The sequence below is a fragment of the Gorilla gorilla genome, chromosome 16 (genome assembly GCF_029281585.2).
Source record: "Gorilla gorilla gorilla isolate KB3781 chromosome 16, NHGRI_mGorGor1-v2.1_pri, whole genome shotgun sequence".
Lineage (NCBI taxonomy): Eukaryota > Metazoa > Chordata > Mammalia > Primates > Hominidae > Gorilla > Gorilla gorilla.
In genome coordinates this window covers 103,723,136-103,747,474 of record NC_073240.2, presented here as the reverse complement: position 1 = coordinate 103,747,474, position 24,339 = coordinate 103,723,136, and the positions used below count along the sequence as shown (strand labels likewise).

Sequence of the window (24,339 nt, the reverse complement as noted above, 5' to 3'; positions counted from 1 at the left end):
CACGAGCGAGGGAGCGTGCGCAATACCGAGAACTCTTCGGCCTCCAGCGGGGTGGGGCTTCGACTCGGCTCCGCCCGCCCCTCCAGGTTGTCATAGTGATGCCGTATCCACTGAGACTCCGGATCCTAACAGCTGGAAGCTAAAAACAGGCGCCATGGAGTACACAGGGAGCAAATATATCGGGGAATATGTAGATGGGAGGTAAGGGGCTCATTTGATTCACTTACTATACCTTGAATAGCTGTGACTGGAAAAAGACGGCTTTTTGCTTCTGCGAAACACCTTGTGCCAGGCACTTTCACAAACTTGCCCGAGTGATTTTTTCAAGGACCGTATCTAATAAGCAGCAAAGCTGAGATGCATTCATTCCATATATACTTATATGTGTGTGTGCATTGACTGTGTGTGTGTGCTATCTGCCAGTTTTAAACATAGGAATATTTAAAATGTCAAGATCCTTGCTCTTAGGGAGTTTATAATCCAGTTGGAGATGTATTGCCAATAAACAAATAAGTAATAAAATAATTACAGATAATGGTAAATGCTATAAAAACAAACACGAAGATTAGGGAAGAGAGACTGGCTAATCTGAATCTACACGGTCGCTTCCTTCCAGGAGGAGTTCACGATCTAGGGATTATTATAGAGGATTTTATACAAAAATCACTGTAGTGGACTAGTAGTAAAAAACAATTCAATAGTTTTTTTTTCTTTTCTTTTCCTCCTTCCTTCCTTTCTTCCTTCCTTCCTTCCTACCTTCCTCTCTTTCTTTCTCTCTCTCTCGTTTTTGTTTTATTTTCAGACAAGATCTCGCTCTGTTGCCCTGGCTGGAGTGCAGTGGCCTGTTCACTGCTTACTGCAGCCTCGACCCCCTACGCTCAAACAATCTTGCCGCCTCAGCCTCCCAAGTAGCTGAGACTACCGGTGTGCACCACTACCCCCAGCAAATTTTTCAACGCCTTTTGTAGACACGGCGTCTTGCTATGTTGTCCAAGCTGGTCTCATACTCCTGGGCTCAAGTGATCCTCTTGCATGAGCCACCGTGCCCAGCAATTCAACAATGTTGAGTGGCTACCGAGTACCAGGCCCTGGAATTGACTCTGGGCACAATCCCTGTCTTCAGAAAGTTCATTCAAACATGATGGGACAAGTAGACATAACAGATAACTGCGATTCAGTGTGATAAGAGCTGTAGTAGAGAGAAGCAGAGGAAACACAGAGGTGGCCACTCTTTTTTGCCAACCACCCTGGATGAAGAAAGTGGAATCTCTGTTTTTATAGCTGAGGAAACCAAGGCTGGACGATATGAAGTGGTTTGCTGAACCAGTGCTAGTTGTCGGGACTGTGAAGCACTCCCACCTTGGGGCTCTGTATTCACAAGTTGGTGGAATTCCAGGGCATTTTGAGTTAATAGGAAAGAGGGATCTGTGGTCTGGACAGGGATAGGAGATAGATTGCTAGAGAGGGTGGTAGGAATGCTATGGGATGCTATCTCTCTAATCATTACATCAATTTTGCAAGGAAGATGTTATTATCTTTCCAGGTAACAAAGGTGACCCTTACAGGGCTTGAGACACTTATCCTACTCAGCAGGTAAGTGGCAGAGGTGCTTGGTGTGTACTCCCTCTCACTACTCAGTGAGATAGTTCAGGCTAACCTTGCAAATAAAGGAACAGAAGTTAAGAGAAGCAAAATGACTGGCCCACCATTATGGATACACAGCTAGGAAGTAACAGAGTCAGGATTTGAACCCAATCCTCTGTCCAAACCACATTCTTACTTTTCACAAGGCCCTGCTACAGTGAAGGTGGTAGAATTTTGGCAGATAGAGATGGGGTATTGGGCATTTCAGGCACAAAAAGTTGAGAAACTACATTAATTTTTGACGGGCTGTATATGGGTGAGAGAGAAACACACAGACAAGGTAAAAGAGGGAAGGCTTTCAACCATTTGCCTTTGGCCTTCTGTGTATTTTCATTGGGTTTTTGTGCCAAATCAGCCATTTCCATGCTTTGGCCCTAGGAATTTGGGCTTTGCTTGAGGTTGTCTGGTACCTCTGTAACCACAATAGGGATTCCCAGACCTGAACAGGGCTTCCCAATTTCCCATAACTAGCAAGAAGTCAGCAGTTTTTCACTTGTTATACTTCTTTTCATAAGTTGGACATGTGTTATTCTGTATTGATTTTGTGTTTTTAACAACAGTTAACTAGAATTCTATTTGGGGCATCTCAAATTTCAGCATGTAATGAGAGCATGAGACAGGTCTGGGCTCAAGTCTGCCATTTGCTTGTAGTACACTTAATCAACCATCCATATCTCAGTTTCCTCATCTGTAAAATGGGAAAGCAATGCACATTCAGCAGCAGTGTTTCAAGGAATATGTAATGATCATATATGGGTGTTATTTACAAATGGTAGATACTCAATCGATTTTTTTTAATTTAGGGAGGGGATATTTTCCTCTTGGAGTTTAAATGAATAGAGTAACCTCTCTATACAGTAGGAAGTTGATATTTAACGTTTGGTTTAAAAAGTTTATGTAGACTCTCCATGGCTGATAGGAACATCAAATGGTACGACTGCTTTGGAAAAGTTTGGCAGTTTCTTGAAAAGTTAAACAGCCATTCCACTTATAGGTATTTACCCCAGAAACGAAAGTGTATATCTACACAAAGACATGTATACAAGTACTCATAGCAGCCTTATTTATAATAACCAAAACTAGAAACAAACCCAAATGTCATCAACAGGGGAATGAAGAAACTAATTGTGGTATATCCATTCATTGGAATACTACTCAGCAATAAAAAGGAGTGAACTATTGGTACACAGAACAACATGAATGAATCTCAAAAAATTATGTTAAGTGAAAGAGGCCAGACAAAAAGAGTAGATACTGTATGATTCCATTTATGTAAAATTCTAGAAAATGCAAATCTATGGTGACAGAAAGTAGATCAGTAGTCACCTAGAGATGAGGATTGTGGTCAGGGGCAAGGAGGAAGTATTACAGAAAGGCATGCAGAAACTTTTGTGGGGAGTAGATATTTTGTCTTGATTGTAATAATGTTTTCCCAGGTGATGTCAAAACATGTCAAATTGTACACTTTAAACACGTGGCCTATTGTATGTCAATTACACTTCAATAAATCTACTTTAAAAAAAACCTTTAAAGAGACATGATTTCCCTGTACCACGTGTGAATATTAAAAAAAAAAAAAAGGTTAATGTAGTATCTGTCTGACCTCAATATTATGGTTTCTTTGGAGTAGTCGCACAATGGAGTTCTAGATAACTCCACTCCAAAGCACCACAAGGTAAGTGCCAGAAGAGACCTACAGACACAGGGGAGGAAGGGACACCCATAGCATTTATGTAGTAACTACTGTGCTCTGGGTGGCTTTGCCTGCATCTTCTCTTCACAGGGACTCTTTGAGATAGATATCGTTATCTTGTTTTACAGATGGGAAAAGTAAGGCTCGGAGTAAACTTGCCCAAAGTCACCCAGTTAGCATTTGGAAGAGCAGGTATTAAAACCCAGGTCGATCAGACTGTAAAGCCCACGTGCTTCCTACAATAGAGCCCTGCTGCTGGGGCCCTTCAGAGGCCACATACAGTCGGAGCCATCCTTAAAGCCTTCGTGGAAGAGATAGTATTTGAAATGGGCCTTGAAGGTTGGGTAGGATTTAGGTGGTTGGAGATGCAAGGTGAAGAATTCTTTTTCTAGAAGTTTCTAGGCAGAGGGAACAGCATGAGCAATAGCCCAGAGGGCACGTATGGAGTAGAGCTGGCAGTTCAGTTTGGCAGGAGAGTGGGTTGTGCCCAGAGGAGTTATGCAAAGGGAAGCTGGACAGGCGGTATGTGCTCTGGCAAAGAAATTTCAATACCGTGCACAATTCTGGTGGTGGAGGAACCACTGATAGATCCTGGTAGGGCCAAGCATCAGGAAATAAAACTTATTTCATCTCTGTAACTCTCCTCATAATGCATATGTGTGGTAGAGACTCAGTAAATGTTGGCTGAATGAATGAATGAATGAATCATAGGTTTTGAGGGGTTTGTTTGAGACAGGGTCTCACTCTGGAGGGCTCTGGCTGGAGTGCAGTGGTGCAGTCTTGGCTCACAGCAATGTCCACCCCACCAGACTCAAGCGATCCTCCCACCTCAGCCTCCCCAGTAGCTGGGACCACAGATATGCGCCACCATGCCCAGCTAATTGATAGGTATTTGAGATCTGGAAATCATATCCTTATTATGGATTGAAGCCTTCACTATAAAGTGGTTTTTTTCTTCTTTTTAACTTACTTTGAATTTAGAAGGCAGGCTTTTCGCCTTGAATGAATTTTTTAAAATGGAAGAGAAGGAGGGAGAAAGGAAGGGAAAGAGAGAGAGAGTGAAGGAGAAAAAGAAGAAGGGAGGAGAAGGAGAGAAGGAGGGACAGAGAGGAGGGAAGCAGGAAAAGTGAAGATGGGGAGATCAGCTCAGAGCTCACTGCAGTTGTCCCAGTAGGAGGCAGCAGAACCCTGGGCCAAGGCAGAAGCAGTGAAGCTGCAGGAAAGAGAAAAATGTAGGAGAGGTTTGGGGATTTTACTGCCAGGAGTTGGCAGCTGATTGGCTCCAGTCCCATCCAGAGATGGCTTACAGCCCCAGCCCTGGGCCCAGCTCCTGGCCTTGAACCAGAGGATTCTGATACCATTCATGGAAATAGAGAACTCTAAGGAGGTGCTGCTTAGGGGAGGAGGAGATGAGTTCTGTTTTAGGCGAGTTGGAGATGTCTGTGAGAGGTCTGAACAGGGATGTCCAGTTCGAGGTAAGAAAAGGGGTGGGGTCTAACCTCAGAGAAGGGTGTAGAACTTGAATATGGAGATGGTGCTTAGAAATGATAGATGTGAGCTCAAGCAAAGAGTACAGGAGGGAAGGAGAAGAGGAATTCTCCCTTCCCCCCATGTCTTGCACTAGAATAAAAGTGAAATAGTTTTCAATTTCTTGTTCTATGCCGGGCATTCTGCTATAGTTTCACAACCATCGTCTCACTCAGTTATCTCAACAACTTTGTCATCCACTCTGTTCACTGACTACTCTTTCTGTTTCCGTCATTCTTTACTCAGGAGACGTTTATGAAGCCCCTGCTTAGTGGTTCTAGGAGCTGAGGATACCAAAGTCTTCCTTTAAAGAAGCTTTTCTTAAATACCGGAGATAAGATATCTAATTACAAAACAAGATAGAAAGTGTTACGCATCCCGACAGAGGTACCAGCAAAAGCCTTAAAAAGGTCAGAGTTAGGAGAGGAGCCTTCAGCCTGTTAGGAGGAATGGAGAAGGAATGAATGAAAGCATATTTATTAAGCACTCACTATATGTCAGGCCCTTTACTAGGAAAATCGTTATATGTTACCTGTATTAATTGCAGCCATTTCACCCATAAAGAAACTGGTCAGCCCGGTGCAGTGGCTTACACCTATAATCCCAACATTTTGGGACGCTGAGGCAGGAGGATCATTTGAGCCCAGGAGTTCTAGATCACCCTGGGCAACATAGGGAAACCCCATCTCTACAAAAAAAAAAAAAAATTAAATAAGCCAGGCGTGGTGGGGCACACCTGTGGTTCCAACTACTTGGGAGGCTGAGGTGGGAGGATCACTTGAGTTCAGGAGATTGAGGCTGCATTGAGCCATGATCACACCGCTGTACTCCAGCCTGGGAGACAGAACAAGATCTGGTCTTGGGAAAAAAACAAAAAACAAAACAAAGAAGCTAGTCAACTGGTCAAGCTGGTGTCCCTGCCTTGTTCTCCTGTATGAGCCTGTCTTCCTCCTGCATAGCACTTATCACACATTGTATAATTACTCAATTTTGTCGCCCACTAGACTGTGAGCCCCCGAGGACAGGGACTGCATCTGCCTTGATCACTGTTGAATCTGTGTTGTATTCAGCAAGTTGGACCATCAGCATAGTCCCTGACAAAATGTAGGTGCTCTGTAAATATCTGTTTGGAAGGAAAGAAGGAAGGGAAGGAAGGGAGGGAGGCACAAGCAAAGAGGTTTGGGAAAGTATCTGTATTAGTCTGTTCTCATGCTGCTGTAAGGACATAACCAAAGACTGGGTAATCTATAAAGGAAAGAGGCTTAATGGACTCACAGTTCCACATGGCTGGGAAGGCCTCACGATCATGGTGGAGGCAAAGGGGGAGCAAAGGCACATCTTACATGGCAGCAGGCAAGAGAGCATGTTCAGGGGAATTGCCCTTTATAAAACCATCAGATCTCATGAGACTTATTCACTATCATGAGAACAGCATGGGAAAAACCCACCCCCATGATTCAGTTACCTCCCACTGAGTCCCTCCCATGACATGTGGGGATTATGGGAGCTACAATTCCAGATGAGATTTGGGTGGGGACACAGCCAAACAATATCAATATCCACGATTTTATATATATATATATATATAATGGTGGTAAGCTTCAAACCCTTACTCCTGTCTCTAAATTTCATATTTTCCCTAATATTCCACTTGTGGCATAATAGGCAAGGATGGATTGGTCATGGGGGACAGAGAAATCACAGAACCAGCTGCCAGAAAACCTGGGCTCTAGTGTCCACAGTTTTTACTGTGTGTGGTTTTGGGCACATCTCTACACTCTCTGGGCCTACTAAGGGGGTTTATTTCAGGGAGAAGTGTGAACTCCAAGGTGAGAGTGAGCCTCTAGGTGAAGGGGAGAATGAACAGAGCAAACTCTATTCCCCTCTTTTCGTTTTTGAGCTTTTGAGGGAAACAAAACAAAAATTTTGTTTTCAGCAGAGTACTGCTGGGATGAGAAGGATGAGAATGCTGAGAACGGGGTTCCTGCTCACTCTGTTGCCTGCCAGCTCTGACCCTCCAGCTGTCACACAGGGCTCAGTGATTTCCCTGTGTCTTTACAGGATGGAGGGCAAAGCCAAGTACATCCTCCCTACCGAAACAATATATGTTGGGGAAATGAAGGATGGCATGTTTCACGGCGAAGGAACACTGTACCTCCCCAGTGGAAGCCAATACGACGCCATTTGGGAAAACGGATTGGCCATAAAGGTGATCAGCTGGGGGGGCGGGTGCTGTGGAGGAGAGATCCTCGGGCAAGAAGAGCCTCACCCTCTGGCGCCCCATCGTCCCTGTCTGGTGCCCACCTCGTTCCATTCACTCTGCTCTTTGCTTCTCCCCCACTCCCCCAACTTTTTTTTTTTTTTTTTTTTTTTTTAGTCTCACTCTGTCACCAGGCTGGAGTGCAGTGGCACAATCTCGGCTCACTGCAACCTCCACCTCCTGGGTTCAAGTGAGTCTCCTGCCTCAGCCTCCCGAGTAGCTGGGACTACGGGCATGCGCCACCATGCCCAGCTAATTTTTGTATTTTTAGTAGAGATTGGGTTTCACCATGTTTGCCAGGATGGTCTCAATCTCTTGACCTTGTGATCCACCCGCCTTGGCCTCCCAAAGTGCTGGGATTACAGGTGCACAGGTGCGAGCCACCACACCTGACCTTTTTTTTTTTTTTTTGAAAACGAGTCTCTGTCGCCCAGGCTGGAGCATAGTGGTGTGATCTCAGCTCACCACAACCTCTGCCTCCTGGGTTCAAGCTATTCTCTTGCCTAGGCCTCCTGAGTAGCTGGGATTACAGGTATGTGCCACCATGCCCGGCTAATTTCTCCCTGCTTCTGGATCTCCCAGGGCTCTAGAATCCTCTCCCTCTAGATCTGGAAGGATCTGTGGAGAGGCCATGATGAGTTTGCATCTGTTACACCACTTACTGCCTGGCCTTAGGCCCACGACTTCACCTCCCTGAGAGTTCTTCACCTATCAACTCAGGACAGTTAGTTGCATTAGTTATGTGTTGGTACTATAACAGGTTACCACAGATTTAGTCTGAAATCAGCACAAATGTATTATCTTACAGTTCTAGAGCTCAAAAGTGTGAAATAGGTCAGCAAGCCTGCATTCCGTCCAGAGGCTCTATGGGAAAACTTGTTTCCTTGCCTTTTCCAGCTTCTAGAGGCTGCCTGCATTCCTTGGCTCATGGCCACGCATCACTCCGACCTCTGCTTTCATCATCACGCCACCCTTCATCCCTCTGCTTTCATCGTCATCTCATCTTCTCTCACCCTGACCTTACTATTTCCCTCTCATAGGAACCTTGCAATCATATTTGGCACACCCAGATAATCCAAATAATCTTCCCACTTCAGGATCCTTCATTTAATTGCATCTGCAAAATCCCTCTTGCCATGTAAAGTAGCATACTCACAGGTTGCAGCAGACAGGGACATCTTTGGGGGACCATTATTCAGCCTACCACAATAGTACAAGGCACCTCAATATATATATGTGAACACTTTGCTAAGTTCCCAGCACACAAGAGGCACTCAATAAGTGTTAGCTCTTATTACCACCATCACTGCTACTATCATTATAACTTACCTAATCCAAGGATTCTTACCCCCTGGTATTTGTGAGTCATGAATAGAATTCAGGGAGTCACTGAAACCTCTTGATTTATATACAGAAATTTCTGTGTAAAGGGGACTAAGTTTTTCTCCAGGAAAAGCATCTATAGCTTTCATCAGTTTCACTAAGAGCATCTTGGGGCCTGACTCATGACCTAAAAAAGGTTAAGAAATGCTCCTTGTTTTATAGCTTGGAGAGTCTAAGCCCCAGGAAGGGGATGTGACTTTCCCGAGGTCACACAGTGAATTAATAGTATCATTGGAATTTCCACCCATGTTCCCTGATGCCCAGGCCAATGCAATTTCTACATCCTGAGGCTTCCTTTAGCAGTAAGGCAGCAAAGGCAGAATGTATGCGTTTGGACAAAGGGCCGTGGCTGATGGCTCTGACCTTTCCAGCTATAATAATAATAAAAGAATAATAACATTTATTGAGGGCTTACTTTGTGTCAGTGTGTCAGTCAGGGTTCTTCAGAGACACAAAACCAATAGGATATACAGAGATGTATGGAAAGAGATTTATATTAGGGATTGGCTCACAAGATTATGGAGGCTAAGAAGCTTCCCAATCTTCCCTCTGCAACCTGGAGGCCCAGGAAAGCTGTTAGTGTAGTTCCAGTCCAAACCCAAGGGCCTCAACCAGGGGGATCAATGGTGTAAGTCCCAGTCAGAGTTCAAAGGCCTGAGAACCAGGAATGCTGATGTCCAAGGGCAAGGAAGATGGATGTCCCAGCACAAGCAGAGACAGGGGATTGGCGCTTCCTCTGCCTTTTTGTTCTATCCAGGCCCTCAACGGATTGTATGGTGCCCACCCACTTTGGTGAGGGTGGAACTTCTTTGCTCAGTCCACCGATTAAAATGCGAATCCCTTCTAGAAACGCCCTCATGAACACACCCAGAAATGTTTTACCAGCTATCTGGGCATCCCTTTCACTTAACCCAGTCAAGTTGCCTCACAAAATCAACCATCACAGCCAGGCACTGTGCTAAATGCTTCACGTGTGCTATCTCATTGAATTTTCAATCAACCCTATTTTATGTACAGTATCATTAACTTAATTTTACAAATGAGGAAATGAAGGACCAGAGAGAGTGGGTCATCTGCCCAAGTTCATCTGCCAAAGTGAGTTCACCCACTTTGAGCGGCAGGGACAGGGCTCGGCACTTATACCCATTCCCTCTTGTCGTCACAACCATAGTAATTGTGATAGTTACCACTTCTTTACTGCAGCCATCAGAAAGGCCCCCACTTCCCTTGATATCTGAACCTCTTGGCCAAAAGCCTTCAGCTTCCTCAGATGCACATGTGTGCTCCTTGTCTTCCAGGGCACATATACCTTCGTAGATGGGCTGCACTATGATGAGAAGAACTGGCATTACTGCGACGGCTATGATCGGAGGTTTTACACAGAGATCCTCAATGGCTTGAAGCCTGCAGGTACCCAGGCACCCACCCTTTCCTTCATACCCAAACTGAGAGGGAAACTAAGACAGTTTCGGATAAGTGGACTGTGTCCTACTGAAGTAACTTAAAGGGGAAGAGGAACTGAGCAGGCGTAGAAGAATACAAAAGAGCCAGGTCCTGGAGCCAGGAAGGCCAGTCCTCATAACTCAGCTCCACTGTGCTAGCCAGAGGACCATGGGCAAGGGACTTTACCCACTGTGCCTCAGTTTCTCCCCTTCAAAATGGAGTCAATCAGCTGGGCGTGGTGACTCATGCCTGTAATCCCAGCACTTTGGGAGGCCAAGGCGGGTGGATCACTTGAGGTCAGGACTTCCAGACCATCCTGGCCAACATAGTGAAACCTGTCTCTACTAAAAATACAAAAATTAGCCGGGTATGGTGGCATGCCTGTAATCCCAGCTACTCAGGAGGCTGAGGCATGAGAATCGTTTGAACTCACTAGGTGGAGTTTGCAGTGAGCTGACATCACGCCACTGCACTCCAGCCTGGGCGACAGAGCGACACTCTGGTCTCAGAAAAAAAAAAAAAATCAAAATGGGGTCAACAGCATCATCTACCTCCCAAGATTGTTGTAAATAAGATAATTCATGTCAGGTGTTTAGAACAATGCCTTGAATGCATGTGGGTGCACGGTACATGTCAGCTGTTCTTATTCGTGGTACCTACTATAACACTAAAATTATGTAAATATTTTAAAAAGAAAGAGTTAAGGACGAAAGCAGTACTGACAGAGCATGTGCTTTGTGTATCAGGTGCTGGGGGAGGCTCTCTGTAATCCCTGTCTCCCTAATGTCCAGATGACCCTGCCCAGTCAGCCTTCCTAGTCCCATGTCACTCCAGGTTGAGGCTGTGGAGTTCAGACATGGTTCCCTGTGGCAGAGCTCACACTGGCAGCCCAGTCTTCCTCTCTGAGGTCCTCTGTATCATGCTACCTCCCTGCAAAAACCGTGTTTCATCACGGAGGGCTACATTTGGACTATAAGTCTGGATTCAGAGAGTGGCACCTTAAAATTTTGAGACGTGTTCCAGGTCAGGTGAGCCTCAAGACGAAGGGAGGGGAGGGATAGCATTAGGACAAATACCTAATGTAGATGACAGGTTGATGGGTGCAGCAAACCACCATGGCACGTGTATACCTATGTAACAAACCTGCACATTCTGCACATGTACCCCAGAACTTAAAGTATAATAAAAAATAAATAAATAATAAAAAAATAAAAAAAGAAGAGTGTAGTTTTTGGCACAGCAGAGATAATATATCCAAAATGACAGATGGGGAAACAACTCTGTATACTATAAAAACAATCCCAACTTAGCTTGTGAGAGACCATGAGCTGTGGTTGACAGAGCATGGAGCCAGAAATTGTGGGTTTGAGTCCTAGCATTCTCTGTCTATAGCTGGATGAGCCTGCACAAGTCAACCTCCGTCAGGGCAGAAGCCTCCAGGAAGCACCCAGGCACTGGAGTCAGGCAGACCTGAGCTCAAACCCCCATCTCCTTCCCTTCCCAGCTTCATGACCTTGGGTCAGTTAGTTGACCGGGTGAGCCGCCTTCTCTCCCTTTGCCCTCCTGACACTTACTCTGCTATTTTCCTCCTATCCCCAGGCTTCTTTGCCACTGCCTCCTCAACATCCCCCCACCCCCAGTTATTCACGTTGAGGTTCCCGGGGCTCTCTGGCTTAGGCATTTTCTGTTTTCATTCTATATGCTCTTCCTGAACAAGTTGATACACTTCTAAGCCTTCAACTACCATCGGCTTCTAAACTGAAATCAGAATCCCTGAGCCTAAGATCCCTGCATCAAGCTTCCCTGACACCTGTATTGGTCGTTCTCAACTTGTTTGCACTGAATTCATTGTCACCCCCACCGTGATGGCTGCCTCACTGAATGTCATGCCCATCCACCTAGGTAAGCCTAATCCTCCCTTCCCCTGCCCCCTAAGTGCAATGGTCCTATGGATTTTACCTCTGAAATATAGACTTTATTTGTTTATTCAACAAATATTTATTGAGCACTTCCATGTGCCAGGCAGCATTCTCTTCATACTCTTTGCCACTGCCCTGTTCCAGCCCTCCATCATCTTTCCCCTTGATGACCTGAGTCCAGAGATCCCCACTTGGCCCCCTTGAGGTCATTCTCCATTCTGCAGTCACTTCCATCTTTTTTTTTTTGAGACAGAGTCTTGCTCTGTTGCCCAGGCTGGAGTGCAGTGGTATGATCATAGCTCACTGTAACTTTGAACTCCTGGGCTCAAGCGATCCTCCTGCCAAGTGATCTGGCCTCCTAAGTAGCTGGAACTACAGGAATGTGCCACCATTCCTGGTTAATTTTTTTTTTTTTAAGTTTCTTGTAGAGATGGGTCTTGCCATGGTGCCCAGGCTCATCTAGAACTCCTGGCCTTAAGCAACCTTCCCTCCTTAACTTGGGATTACAGGCGTGAGCCACCATGCCCGGCCGCTTACATCTTTTAAAGTGTGAATCTGATTGCCTCCCTCCCGCCCCGCCCCTTGAGTGCTCCCTATACCCTCAAGATAAGGTTTCAAATTCTCAGAAACAGTGACATTCTCTGGCTCCTGCTCATGTCCCAGCCTCATCCTAGGCTACCCACCCTTCTTGGTTTTTCTCTCTCCCTTCTTGCCATGCTTGCTTTCTCTCTATTTCTCAAAGAGACCACACTTTTTCCTGCCATTCTCTCTGCCTGGAATACTTTAACCCTCTTACTTCACCCAAATAACTCCTTCCCGTCCTTCAGGTCTCAGCTCAACGTCCTGAAGCTGGGAGCCCCTTCCCTGAATTCCCACACTAGGTAAGGTCTCCCTGTGGCATATCACAGCAGCCATGACCTCCTCCCAGGGCTTGGATCGTGAGTGTTCATCTCGTCTTCCCAAGCTGTGAGCAACATGAGGGCAGGGCCCTAGCACATTGTCTGGCATACAGTGGGTACTCGTTAAAGAGTTATTGTCAAACAGGGATAATGATATTGACATCACAGTGCAGGGTGAAGTATGTGCTTAGGGGAGTTAAGGCAATGACATTAAGAAATATTTCCTAAGCTCCTACTGTATGTCAGACACTGGCTGGACCCAGGGAGACCAGAGTTAAGAGGACATCATCTCTCCCTTCAAAGAGCTGCCAGTCTAGCTGCAGCTTGAGAACCTTGCAAATCACTCCTCCCGGATTAGTTATGATGGGAGGCCTGGACTTTGCCATGGGCTCTTCACCCCAATTAAGGCTGTAGGCAAAAAGCCCTCAGCCTTAAGCCTTAGCTCTCACACAATGGCTGGTTTTGCTAAAGCTAAGCCTCTGCCAGTCTTGTGGTGGCTTTTCCCGAACCTGCCTGGCTCTCCCCGAACCTGCCTGGCTCTCCCCTACTTCTCCTGTGACCCTCAGAAGAGCAGCTTGATTCTAAGTAGCTACTTCCTTCCCTTGTCACTCCACACTTTGCCTCTCGGGGCTGGCATTGTTAGGGCAACTCGTCCTGCCTGTAAGGCAGGGTGAGGGTTAAAAGTGCCCCATGACCTCTTGGAGCATCTGTGAGATGGGCATTGGCATGAGGCTTTGGTGAGAGAATGGCTGTAAAGTGCTTGACATGGAGTAAGTTCTCGGTAGTCATTAGCCAGTACATATGGGGTTAGGTTTAGGATCAGGGTCAGTGTCAGGGTTACGGTTAGGCATGTCATTAAGCAACACAAGAGTTCCTACTGTGTGCAAGACTCTGGGTTGTGGGCGTGGTGCTGTGTGCTCAGTGGGCATCCAGCTCTCAGTCTAGAGAACAAGGAACTATAGCAACTATAGTTAGAAGGAACCTGAGAAGTTATTTATTCCAACCTCTCCCTTTACTTGAGCCATGGCGTTTCAAGATACACATACCTAGCGTGCATGACCTAAAAGGTGCACTCAATCTTCTTTCTCTCCCAGAGATCTCAGTGTCCCTGGTCCTGTGGCTGCACCTAGGCTGTCTCCTCTCCTGATGTTGGCACCTGAACATACAGGTTCCAGAGCTGGACTGCCTCCTAGCTGGATAACCTTGGGAAAGTTACTTTAACTTCTCTGAGCCTCAGTTTTCTTATCTGTAAAATGGAGCCACAGAGTTGCTCTCAGGATTAAATAAAAGAGGAGCACAATGCCTGGCACATAATAAACATTCAATGAGTGGCAGCCACCGTGGTAATTTTGGCAAGAATCAAAGTTCTCCACCACCTGCCCCTTGTCCACCTGATTCATTTCTTTTCTGCTGTTCTCCTTCATACGTGCTCTGCTCTACAAGGTTTCCAGAGTGGGGCTTAAGGATCCATGCCTCTGGCCTCTGCCCACGCTTTGAATGCCACCCCTCTTCTGGATCTGATGCTCTCCTATCCATTTGCCAACTCTGACTTACCCTCAGCGTCTGTCTAACTTCAGAACCTGTGCCCTTTGTCATGGTATCCGAAGAAATGGAGGAGGATGGGGTCAAAGGAAGAAGAAGACAGAGGGTCTCGTTCCCAAGACCCTGTTCCCAAGAGCCATGTTCAGAAAGTTCCTTTGGGGCACTGTTTCTGCTGGGTTTGCTTCTTGCCCTGAGTAGGGGGTATTTAGTTCAACAGGGGAGCCAGATAGTCACATGAGCCACCAGCCACAAGTGGACCTTATGGGAACACTGGGTTTGGATTTGACCTTGATGGTGAACTAATTGCCCATTATGTTCTTTCAAGGTATGGCTCAACTCACCAATATGGACCCACCTAGAAAAATCCCCAGGGGCTATTACGATTGTGGAGATGGCTTCTATAACCCAGTCACGAGGGTAGTCAAGGGCTATAGGAACCGCTTTCTAAGAAACACAGGTAGGTTTCTTCCGACACTGCAGCACGTTTTCTCTTCACCCACATATAAGTATGTGCATCTGTATGTACAAATGTATGCACACACTTGACGAGAAAGAAGCTTTTGCTGATAGAAGATGAAAGTTGATTACCTGGATGTTTTATTTTTTGGACTTCTCGTGGCTGGCAAATCTGTACATAGTCCTAGAGTGAGGTAAAAGGACATTCGTGGTCTAGCTGTGACGGCACATAAATGTCGCACTGAAAGGATTAAGGTACTTATTTTTGTATGCATTCCTTCGATTTTAATGGGCACTTAATATATGCTAGACACTGTGCTTGGTGTTGGGGGAAAAGCAGAGCAAAGCTGGACACAGCCCCCCTTCCTTGTGGAGCTTGCATTCTAAAAGTGGCAGAGAAGTACTATAAACAGTTAATTGTATCATGGAACAGACACAATGAAGGGAAAAACATGGTCCTGTGGGAAGGGAAAGTAGGGGCCCCAGAGAGGTGGGACAGATGCTGTGGGAGCACAAATAAGGGCTATCAAATCCCGAAGCAGTTAGTCAGAGAAGGTTTCAAGGAGGAAATGACTTCTAAGCTGAGACCTGAAGAATAACTGGGAGTTGACCACAAGGCCTGGGGAGAGGGTTTCCCAGTGAGAGGAAATGGCACAGGCAATGGCCTAGAGGGGAGTGATCACTTGAGGTCCAAGAAGGTTGGTTCATCCTTTAGCCAGGGGAGTAGGTACCTTGGAGGATCCAGAACCTCAGTTTGGTGAGTCAACACAAGGCTGATCAGACGAAGAAGAACCCATTTACAGTGACCACACTCACAGGAGATCAATACACAAATAATAGAACATTTTCCTTTAATGCAGTGATTCCTAAACTTATCCTTTTCTGAAGTCACACTCCCACTAGGAATATCAAAAGATATGGACCCTCTTGCCGGAAAAATGTCCATGCATGCACACACACACACGCGTGCGCCCACACGTGCACATGCATACACACACACACACATTTTGCAGATAGTCTTAAGGGGTGGATGGTCCCTCTAAAGACCTAGGTCAAGAAACCTTGCTCTATAATGAGAAAGAAACTGCCAGGTAGACCAGAACATCTGTGCTGGTGAATGAGAGCATCCTCTCCCTATAGGGAAATTTACTCAGTAAGTCGGTGATGACCAGAAAGGTGCCTCATGGGGCTAGAGTAAGAGCAAGGAGAGGCCGGGCACGGTGGCTCACACCTGTAATCCCAGCACTTTGGGAGGCCGAGGCGGGCGGATCATGAGGTCAGGAGGTCGAGACCATCCTGGCTAACACGGTGAAACCCCGTCTCTACTAAAAATACAAAAAATTAGCCAGGTGTGGTGGCGGGCGCCTGTAGTCCCACCTACTGGGGAGGCTGAGACAGGAGAATGGCGTGAACCCGGGAGGCGGAGCTTGCAGTGAGCCGAGATCGTGCCACTGCACTCCAGCCTGGGCGACAGAGCGAGACTCTGTCTCAAAAAAAAAAAAAAAAAAGAAAAGAAAAGAGCAAGGAGAATTGTCAGTTGATCCTATGACTGGAATCCTGCAGCTAAGATGCCCCTAACCCACTGGATGCTACTGGAGGAACATGGCAAATGCTCACACTCCAAGTCCCCCAGCTCACATTTCTTCAATGACTTCCCTTTTCCATTTGCACAATGCACTACTATGTAGCACGCTAACTCTGCTGGGTGCTAATAGGTTTACCATGAAGTTTCTTGGTCAAATAAAATAAGGAGATGTTGCCCTAAACAATGCTAACCAGGCTTATTTACTGCAGAACTTCTCAGGGCCTTTAATATGCTAATAAACTTTGTACTTTTCCTTCATGGCACTTATTTCAACATAATTAAATGTAATTATTTGCTTAATATCTGTCTCTCCCACTGGACTGTAGGATCCGTGTGAGAAGGAACTCTGCATTATCTTGTATCACTAAGAGTTCAGTTAGAAAAATGGAAAGAGGCAGGACGCCGTGGCTCATGCCTGTAATCCCAGCACTTTGGGATGCCAAGACAGGCAGATCACAAGGTCAGGAGTTCGAGACTGCCTGGCCAACATAGTGAAACCCCGTCTCTACTAAAAATACAAAAAATTAGCTGGGTGTGGTGGTGGGTGCCTGTAATCCCAGCTACTCAGGAGGCTGAGGCAGGAGAATCACTTGAACCTGGGAGGCGGAGGTTGTAGTGAGCCAAGATAGCACCACTCCACTCCAGCCCGGGTGATAGTGTGATTCTCCATCTCAAAAAATAAAAAGAAAAATGGAAAGAATTTAATATCAGGAAATTGGTGGCTACCAGGGAACTAGAAAAGCAAAGGAAGACATTGAGGTAACAGAGAAAGTAACTGCAGGATGCAGGCACCCCCTCAAGGACTGGGGACAATAGTAAGAGATTAGGTTGTGAGAACCTAGAAGGTCAACAGAGGGACCCCCCAGGACCTGCAACCCAGACACCTGAGCAGAGACCAGCTGGGGCTGGCTCCTGGGAGCTCAGATCAGGGCTTCTGCAGAGCTGGGACCCAGACCTCTGGCGGGGGAGCACTGCCCAGTGGAGCCTCTGAAGAGAGAGATGAAGCTGATTCTAGGAGTGTGGAAAAAACTGGAAACTGGAAGTGAAATGACACTGCTGAGATGACATTGGCATGAACAACAAAGACAACAGAAAGGAGTGTATCTTTGTCTGCCTGACAGCCCCTAACAAGGAGCCGGCTGGCAAAACTAATGTAATTCAGACAGTTCCAGTCCCACCATTGCCAAGTTAAGTATGGAAGGCTCAGTTTGGAGCTGAGAGTCAGTAGCTTCTCTTTTTTCATTTTGAGATGGAGTTTCACTCTTGTTGCCCAGTCGGGAGTACAATGACACGATCTTGGCTCCCTGCAACCTCTGCCTCCCAGGTTCAAGTGATTCTCCTGCCTCAGCCTCCCAAGTAGCTGGGATTACAGGCACCCGCCACCATGCCCAGCTAATTTTTGTATTTTTAGCAGAGGCAGGGTTTTGCCATGTTGGCCAGGCTGGTCTTGAACTACTGACCTCAGGTGATCCATCCACCTCGGCCTCCGAAAATGCTGGAATTACCTGACACTGCACCTAACCAGGTGTCAATAGCTTCTCACTGGCCCAGCCACCCCTTTTGTTGCTCAGCATCCACACACATTCTTCTACAGATATTAAGTCTTCTGTACTACATTAATAAATGTATATTTTTTGTATAACAAGTTTCAATGCATTCTTCATATTAACACAAGGCCCTCTCCCCTTCTCCCACAGAGGGGAGATAGGAAGCCCCAACAGACACTGCACCCATCTTTTGAGTGAGGTTATTCCTTGGCAGTTCTGCCTGAAGAGTTTATAACCTACAAGCTCCTGCCAATAATCCTTCTATAAAATAACAAGGATAAAAGAGGAAACAAAAGAAAAAATTAGTTAATAAAAACAAATATGCTAGCCAGGCATGGTGGCTTGTGCCTGTAACCTCAGCTACTTGGGAAGCTGAGGCAGGAGGATCTCTTGAGCCCAGGAGTTTGAGGGCAACCTGGGCAACACAGCAAGACCTTATCTCTTAAAACAAAACAGACCGAGTGCAGTTGCTAACACCTGTAAACCTAGCACTTTAGGAGGCTAAGGCAGGCGGATCACCTGAGGTCAGGATTTCAAGACCAGCCTAGCCAACATGGTGAAACCCCATCTCTACTAAAAATACAAAAATTAGCTGGGCATGGTGATGCATGCCTGTAATCCCAGCTACTCAGGAGGGTGAGGCAGGAGAATTGCTTGAACCCAGGAGGCAGAGGTTGTGGTGAGCCGAGATCCGCCACTGCACTCCAGCCTGGGTGATACAGCGAGACCCCCTCTCAAAACAAAACAAAACAAAATGTGCATATAGATTAATAAATAGAAAGATAGATGACATAGATACAGATAGACATACACATACAAACAAGGAGAAAAAACTGTATCACTACTATAGTTCTCTTTCTGTAACTGGTCACAATGCTGTAGTTAATATTCATAAATTCCTTCTTACATTATTCATCCCAGGTTCCGTTTGCCTTGAGCCCACCCTTCCATTGTTCTGGCTTTTTACCAGTAGGGTGATCAAAACCTTCATTCCTGAAGGGTCCAAACCCTTAGTGGTCCTGCCTTTGTTGGTTATTTAGTTGGTTGGGTTAGTTTTTTATGAACGTTTACTGTGGTCAGTGGAAGTACCAAGAGGTGTCCTGGAGAACTGCTGGGTTCCTTACAGCATTCCCTTTCTCCTAATGGATGGCAGCATTATCTTCTATATCCAGCCTTCTCTCAGGAGCCAGGAGAAACTGGTGGTAACACAGATCATAACAGCATAGAGTTGCTCCCAGAGAACTCAGTAGGGATTACTTTACCCTGGAGGCCAGCAAGCCAGGGAGGTTACCTGGAAAAAGAAAGATCTACTCGGTAACCTAAAAAAGAACAGACAAATGCAGCAGGGTTGGTAAGAGTGTTAAAGGCAGAGGGGACAGCATGTGCAAAAGGATTACAGTTGGGAGAAGACACGTCATAAATAGGGAGTTCCAATTAATTCAGGAGCATGAGCTAACAGTATGAAAGGAGACAAAGGGGAAGAGACGAAGCCCAAGAGGTGGGGGGGTGAGGACAAAGGTTATGGTTGTCTTTCACCCTAAGGCAGTGGGGAGCAAGGGAAGGCTTTAGGCAGGTAACATAGTAACTCATTTGTTCTTTAAAAAGACTTCTTTGATTAAATATAGAGAAGAGGCCAAAGGAGGTCAGATTAGGTAGGAGATACTTCTGGAAAGATGATGCAAGAGAGAAGCATGTGAAGGACATGGGCTCAGGGTGATGGGATAGGTGATCTGGGATCCTGGTCCTGGCCTAACCCTAACCCGAACCCTAACCCCTAACCCTAACCCTAACCCTAACCCTAACCCTAACCCTATTGCCTTGGTTTTCTTCTAGGGTTTTTATGGTTTTGGGTTTTACATTTAAGTCTTTAACCCATCTTGACATAATTTTTGCATAAGGTGTGAGAAAGAGGTCTAGTTTCTGTTTTCTGCATATGGCTAGCCAGTTTTCCCAGCACCATTTATTAAATAGGGAATCCTTTCCCCATTGCTTGTTTTTGTCAGGTTTGTCAAAGATCAGATGGTTGTAGATGTGTGGTGTTATTCCTGAGGCCTCTGTTCTGTTCCATTGTTCTATATTTCTGTTTTGGTACCAGTACCATGCTGTTTTGGTTACTGTAGCCTTGTAGTATAGTCTGAAGTCAGGTAGCGTGATGCCTCCAGCTTTGTTCTTTTGGCCTAGGGTACTCTTGGCTATACGGGCTCTTTTTTTGGTTCTATATGAAATTTAAAGTAGTTTTTTCTAATTCTTTGAAGACAGTCACTGGAAGTTTGATGTGAATAGCATTTAATCTATAAATTAGTTTGGGCAGTATAGCCATTTTCACTATATTGATTCTTCCTATCCATGAGTATGAAATGGTTTTCCATTGTTTTGTGTCCTCTCTTATTTCCTTGAGCAGTGGTTTGTAGTTCTCCTTGAAGACGTCCTTCACACCCCTTGTAAGTTGTATTCCTAGGTACTTCATTTTCTTTGTAGCAATTGTGAATGGGAGTTCACTCATGACTTTGCTCTCTGTCTATTGTTGCTGTATATGAATGCTTGTGATTTTTGCACATCGATTTTGTATCCTGAGACTTTCCTGAAGTTGCTTATCAGCTTAAGGAGTTTTTGGGCTGAGACGATGGGGTTTTCTAAATATAAAATCATGTCATCTGCAAACAGAGATAATTTGACTTCCTCTCTTCCTATTTGAATATGTTTTATTTCTTTCTCTGATTGCCCTTGCCAGAACTTCCAGTACTATGTTAAATAGGAGTGGTGAGAGAAGGCATCCTCGTCTTGTGCCAGTTTTTAAAGGGAATGCTTCCAGCTTTTGTCCATTCAGTATGATATTGGCTGTGGATTTGTCATAGATAGCTCTTATTATTTTGAGATACGTTTCATCAATACCTAGTTTATGGAGAGTTTTTAGCATGAAGGGATGTTGAATAATGTTGAGTAACTGAACACCAACATGGCTTCATCTCCAACAGTGAAATTGCTCATATGAAGGTCACCAGTAAGCTCAAAAGGTCCCATCTGCCTTCATTATTTGACCTCTCGGCAACTTTTAAAGTATCAGATCATGCTCTATGATCAAGACATTTTCCTTTCTCACTTCTTGATGACACCACATAAAACTAGTTTTCCTCCTTCTTCACAAACAAACTTTTTGGGTTTCTTTTTTTGTTTGAGACAGGGTCTCACCCCGTCACCCAGAAAATACATCCAAAATGATAGACTTGAATAGGAATAGTAATTAAAAGTCCAAGACTTCAGATCTGTCCGTAGACTCAAGCCTGGCATAGGTCACTTGCTAGCTGGGAGTCTAGGCAAGACGTTTTATCTTTCTAATTCTGTTTCCTCATGAGCAAAATGTGGGCACTATAGTTATCAGTTGGTAAGGATTAAATGAGCTGGTATGGTCATAGCTTAGTCACATCACACAGTTCTCAGAATATTTTATTTTAGTTTAATGAATACGGGTCCTTAGTGTACAAAGATAAATTTATAGAATAAATAAATTTTCTAACTACAACTTCTCACCATCATATAGAGTTTTTAACCTCCATGAGGAATATGAGTTCAACATCTCTGTAACTCTTAATATAAAATATTGAACTGATGATACGGTTTGACTCTGTTTCCCAACCCAAATCTCATATAGAATTTTAATCCCCACCCTAACCCTAACAGTCATAACCCTAAGCTATGTCTAACCTAACTGAAAATGATTAGAGCCTAACAGTTGACTGAATAAATGATGATTGATCCTAAAGGAATTAAGTAAATAATTCATTAGAGAATTATTAAAGAATTAAGAATTAATATTCCACAAATACTCACTGTGTCTCAGTGGTGCTCCTTGATGCTCCTAGGCTTTGGCTAACCACCCCCGCTTAACCTTCGCAACCACCCCATGGAAGGTCCTAGTACCATCTCCATTTTACAGGTGAGACGTTTGAGAACCTGCCTAGGGTCACACACCTGGGCAGTATCAGGCCTAAATATGAGCAGGCACAGGTGGTCTCAGAAGAGACGCTGATGTCATAATAGTACAAGGAAAAGAAGGAGCAGAAGTGAGCATGGTGTGATGGCCAAACATGCCATGGGCTGACCCCGCGTGGATCCAGCCCCACAGCTGGCCAGGATACACTTTTCCTGTCCTTACATGAAGTTTTCACTTCATCATAGGAAGAGCACAGAGCGCAGGGAGAGTGTTCAAACAGCACTGGTACGTACTAGGAACTAAAGACGTTGGCTATCACTGACTCACTGAAAAGCAATCAGACAAAATACTAGAAATAAACCACAGGGACAGCTGGCTTTCTCTTTAGGTGTCAGGCCTGCATGTGTTTCCTTCGAAGTCTGTCCCCTCATTCTGCAAAACAGACATGAACTCAGGTGATGAGTCAGGGTGCAGGAGCAGTGTGGGGTCAGAGGAAGCCCCCAACCCCAGTCCCTGACGTGGGCTCCTTGCTGGTGGCTTCCCCATCCCTGGGGTCTGACCTTGTCCCCGTGTCGGGGCCCTGGCACCGGCACACCCACTCCACGCTCCAGTCTCCATCTGAGGAGGGAAAGGAACTGATCACGAGCTGGTCCCATGGCCATGGGATGATAGTACCTGGCAGCCAGTGGCTCTGAAACTGTCTCTGCTCCAGGAAAGTCCGAGGCTAAGGCCAGCGGCTCCCACGGTCCTTGGATTGTCTCTGGGGATTGTGGAGGCCCCTTTTCCTCATGTCCCTCTGCAAGCGATGAGATGGGAGGGGAGGCTTAGTGAGACTCCGTCCGGGTGCCAGTCTCCTTCCCAGCAAGCAAGAGCAGCCCTGCTGGCTGCAAAAGGCTGTTGCCACGGGGCCATCCAAATATTCTTGCTTTCTTCGCAGGTCTTTGGTCTGAACCAACAATCCATTACTACTAATCCAAGACACCCCAAATCCTGGTGCTTGGTTCACCTCTCAAATATACTCACTGAACCCTCCTTTTGCCACACGATGCCCTCGTCTCCAGCTCAGCTCCTGGCCCTGCCACACAGTGACCTCGGATTGCAAATGAGCAGCCACAGCTCCGCCTTCCAGCCGGGCTGGAGGTTTTGTTGTTTGGGGGTCGGGGGACTTGTCCTTCAGATGAGCTTGACAGCTGAGCAGGTGTGCAACCGGTTTGCCAGTCGCTGGTGGCGCCAAACACCCTTTTCCCGGGGCATGGAGCCCAGCTTCCATTCCTTTAGCACGGGAGAGCGCAGAGGCGGCTCTGACAGCTCATTCCACCGAGAGAGGGAGCGGGAGCCCAGCTGAGCCCCTGTGCGCACAGCAGGTATGGCACTCGGTGCACGGTGCCCTGGAGTCCGCAGCGAGTGCTCGGGGAGGCAGAGAGCGCTCGGCGTGGGCGGCACCCGCAGGCGCTGCCTCCCCAGGCTGCCCCCATACCCGGGCCCGCGCGGTGCCGGCGGGGCCATTTGCGCAGCCGCCCGCACACGACCCCTTGCTCCACCCGGACAAAGCGCCCAGGGCCATCCTGAGTCCCTGCAGGGTCAGGGCCTGCGGAATCGCGCGGCCTTTGCCCCACAAAACCACTGTGTGCTGGAAGAGCGCTTTGTCCGCTTTGCCTCGAAACTGGACCCGCACATCTGAGCCTGCGTTTCCGTTTCCCCGAGAGACCCCGGACTCCCTCCCCAAAGGAGAGGAACGCAACGCACTGGCAGAGCTCGCTGATTGGATGGGGCAGAGAAGTGGGCGGAGTGAGCACTAGGAGATCCTGTCATTGGATAAGAAAGAGAAGTGGGCAGGGTGGGCACTGGTAGAGTCTCTACTGGTTGGATAGGAGCGAGAAGCGGGCGGGGCTAGCACTGAGATCCTGCAATTGGACGGGCATGAAGTAGGTGGGGCGAGCACTGAGGAGACCCTGCCAATTGGACAAGAGAGAGAAGTGGGCTGAGTAAGCATTGGTAAAGCCTGCTGATTGGACAAGAGACAGGAGTGGTAGGAGCAAGGACTGCGGAGAAGGCTGCTATTGGATGTTAGGGAAAAGAGGGCGGAACAAGAAGGTGGCGAGCTCTGCAGATTGGACAGGAGAGATAAGCAGGAGGAGCGAGCAATGAGTGGAGCCAGCGGTGAAAAGAGCCCTGATAATTAAACAGGGGAGAGCAGTGGAACCAGAATACAGGTTACGGTCACGGTGACAGCCAGAAAGGAAATTCCAGCACGGATGCCGACCGCACCAACCCAAAACTATGACCCGAGTCCTAACCCACCCTAACCCGGCCAAAACCGAACACCAAACCCTGACTAAATGCGAAACGCTGACCCGGACCTGGACCCGGACCTAGTACGAACCCAAGCCTGAACCCTAACCCCTAACCCCTAACCCCTAATCCTGATCCTAGACCCTAACCCCGACCCTAAACCCTGACCCTGACCCTGAAGGGGGACATAGAGGAAAGAGATTGAGAGGTTTGCATAT

General features: G+C 46.5%; 1 protein-coding gene across 3 annotated transcripts; it reads left to right on the top strand.

The window, feature by feature from the left end:
• The first annotated feature begins 79 nt into the window (after positions 1-79).
• On the top strand, positions 80-22,869 carry LOC129532980 (MORN repeat-containing protein 5-like). 3 transcript variants are annotated; one of them, XM_063698891.1, is made up of 6 exons: positions 80-201; positions 5,869-5,968; positions 6,926-7,073; positions 9,806-9,917; positions 14,636-14,767; positions 22,767-22,869. In XM_063698891.1, the coding sequence occupies exons 1-6, from the start codon at positions 195-197 to the stop codon at positions 22,799-22,801; spliced, it is 534 nt and encodes a 177-aa protein (XP_063554961.1). In that variant the 5' UTR covers positions 80-194; the 3' UTR covers positions 22,802-22,869. The 3 variants fall into 3 exon arrangements, with proteins under 3 accessions (XP_063554961.1, XP_055240468.2, XP_055240469.2); XM_055384493.2 differs by lacking the exon at positions 22,767-22,869 and having other exon boundaries at positions 14,636-15,024; XM_055384494.2 differs by lacking the exons at positions 5,869-5,968; positions 22,767-22,869 and having other exon boundaries at positions 86-201; positions 14,636-15,024.
• The last annotated feature ends 1,470 nt before the right edge of the window (positions 22,870-24,339 follow it).

Bases quoted from the DNA above. Each gene is read 5' to 3' on its own strand.
- LOC129532980 (XM_055384493.2), top strand. The intron at 5,969-6,925 runs GTAGGTGCTCTG...GTGTCTTTACAG, and splicing joins AGCATAGTCCCTGACAAAAT to GATGGAGGGCAAAGCCAAGT. The intron at 7,074-9,805 runs GTGATCAGCTGG...CTTGTCTTCCAG, and splicing joins AAAACGGATTGGCCATAAAG to GGCACATATACCTTCGTAGA.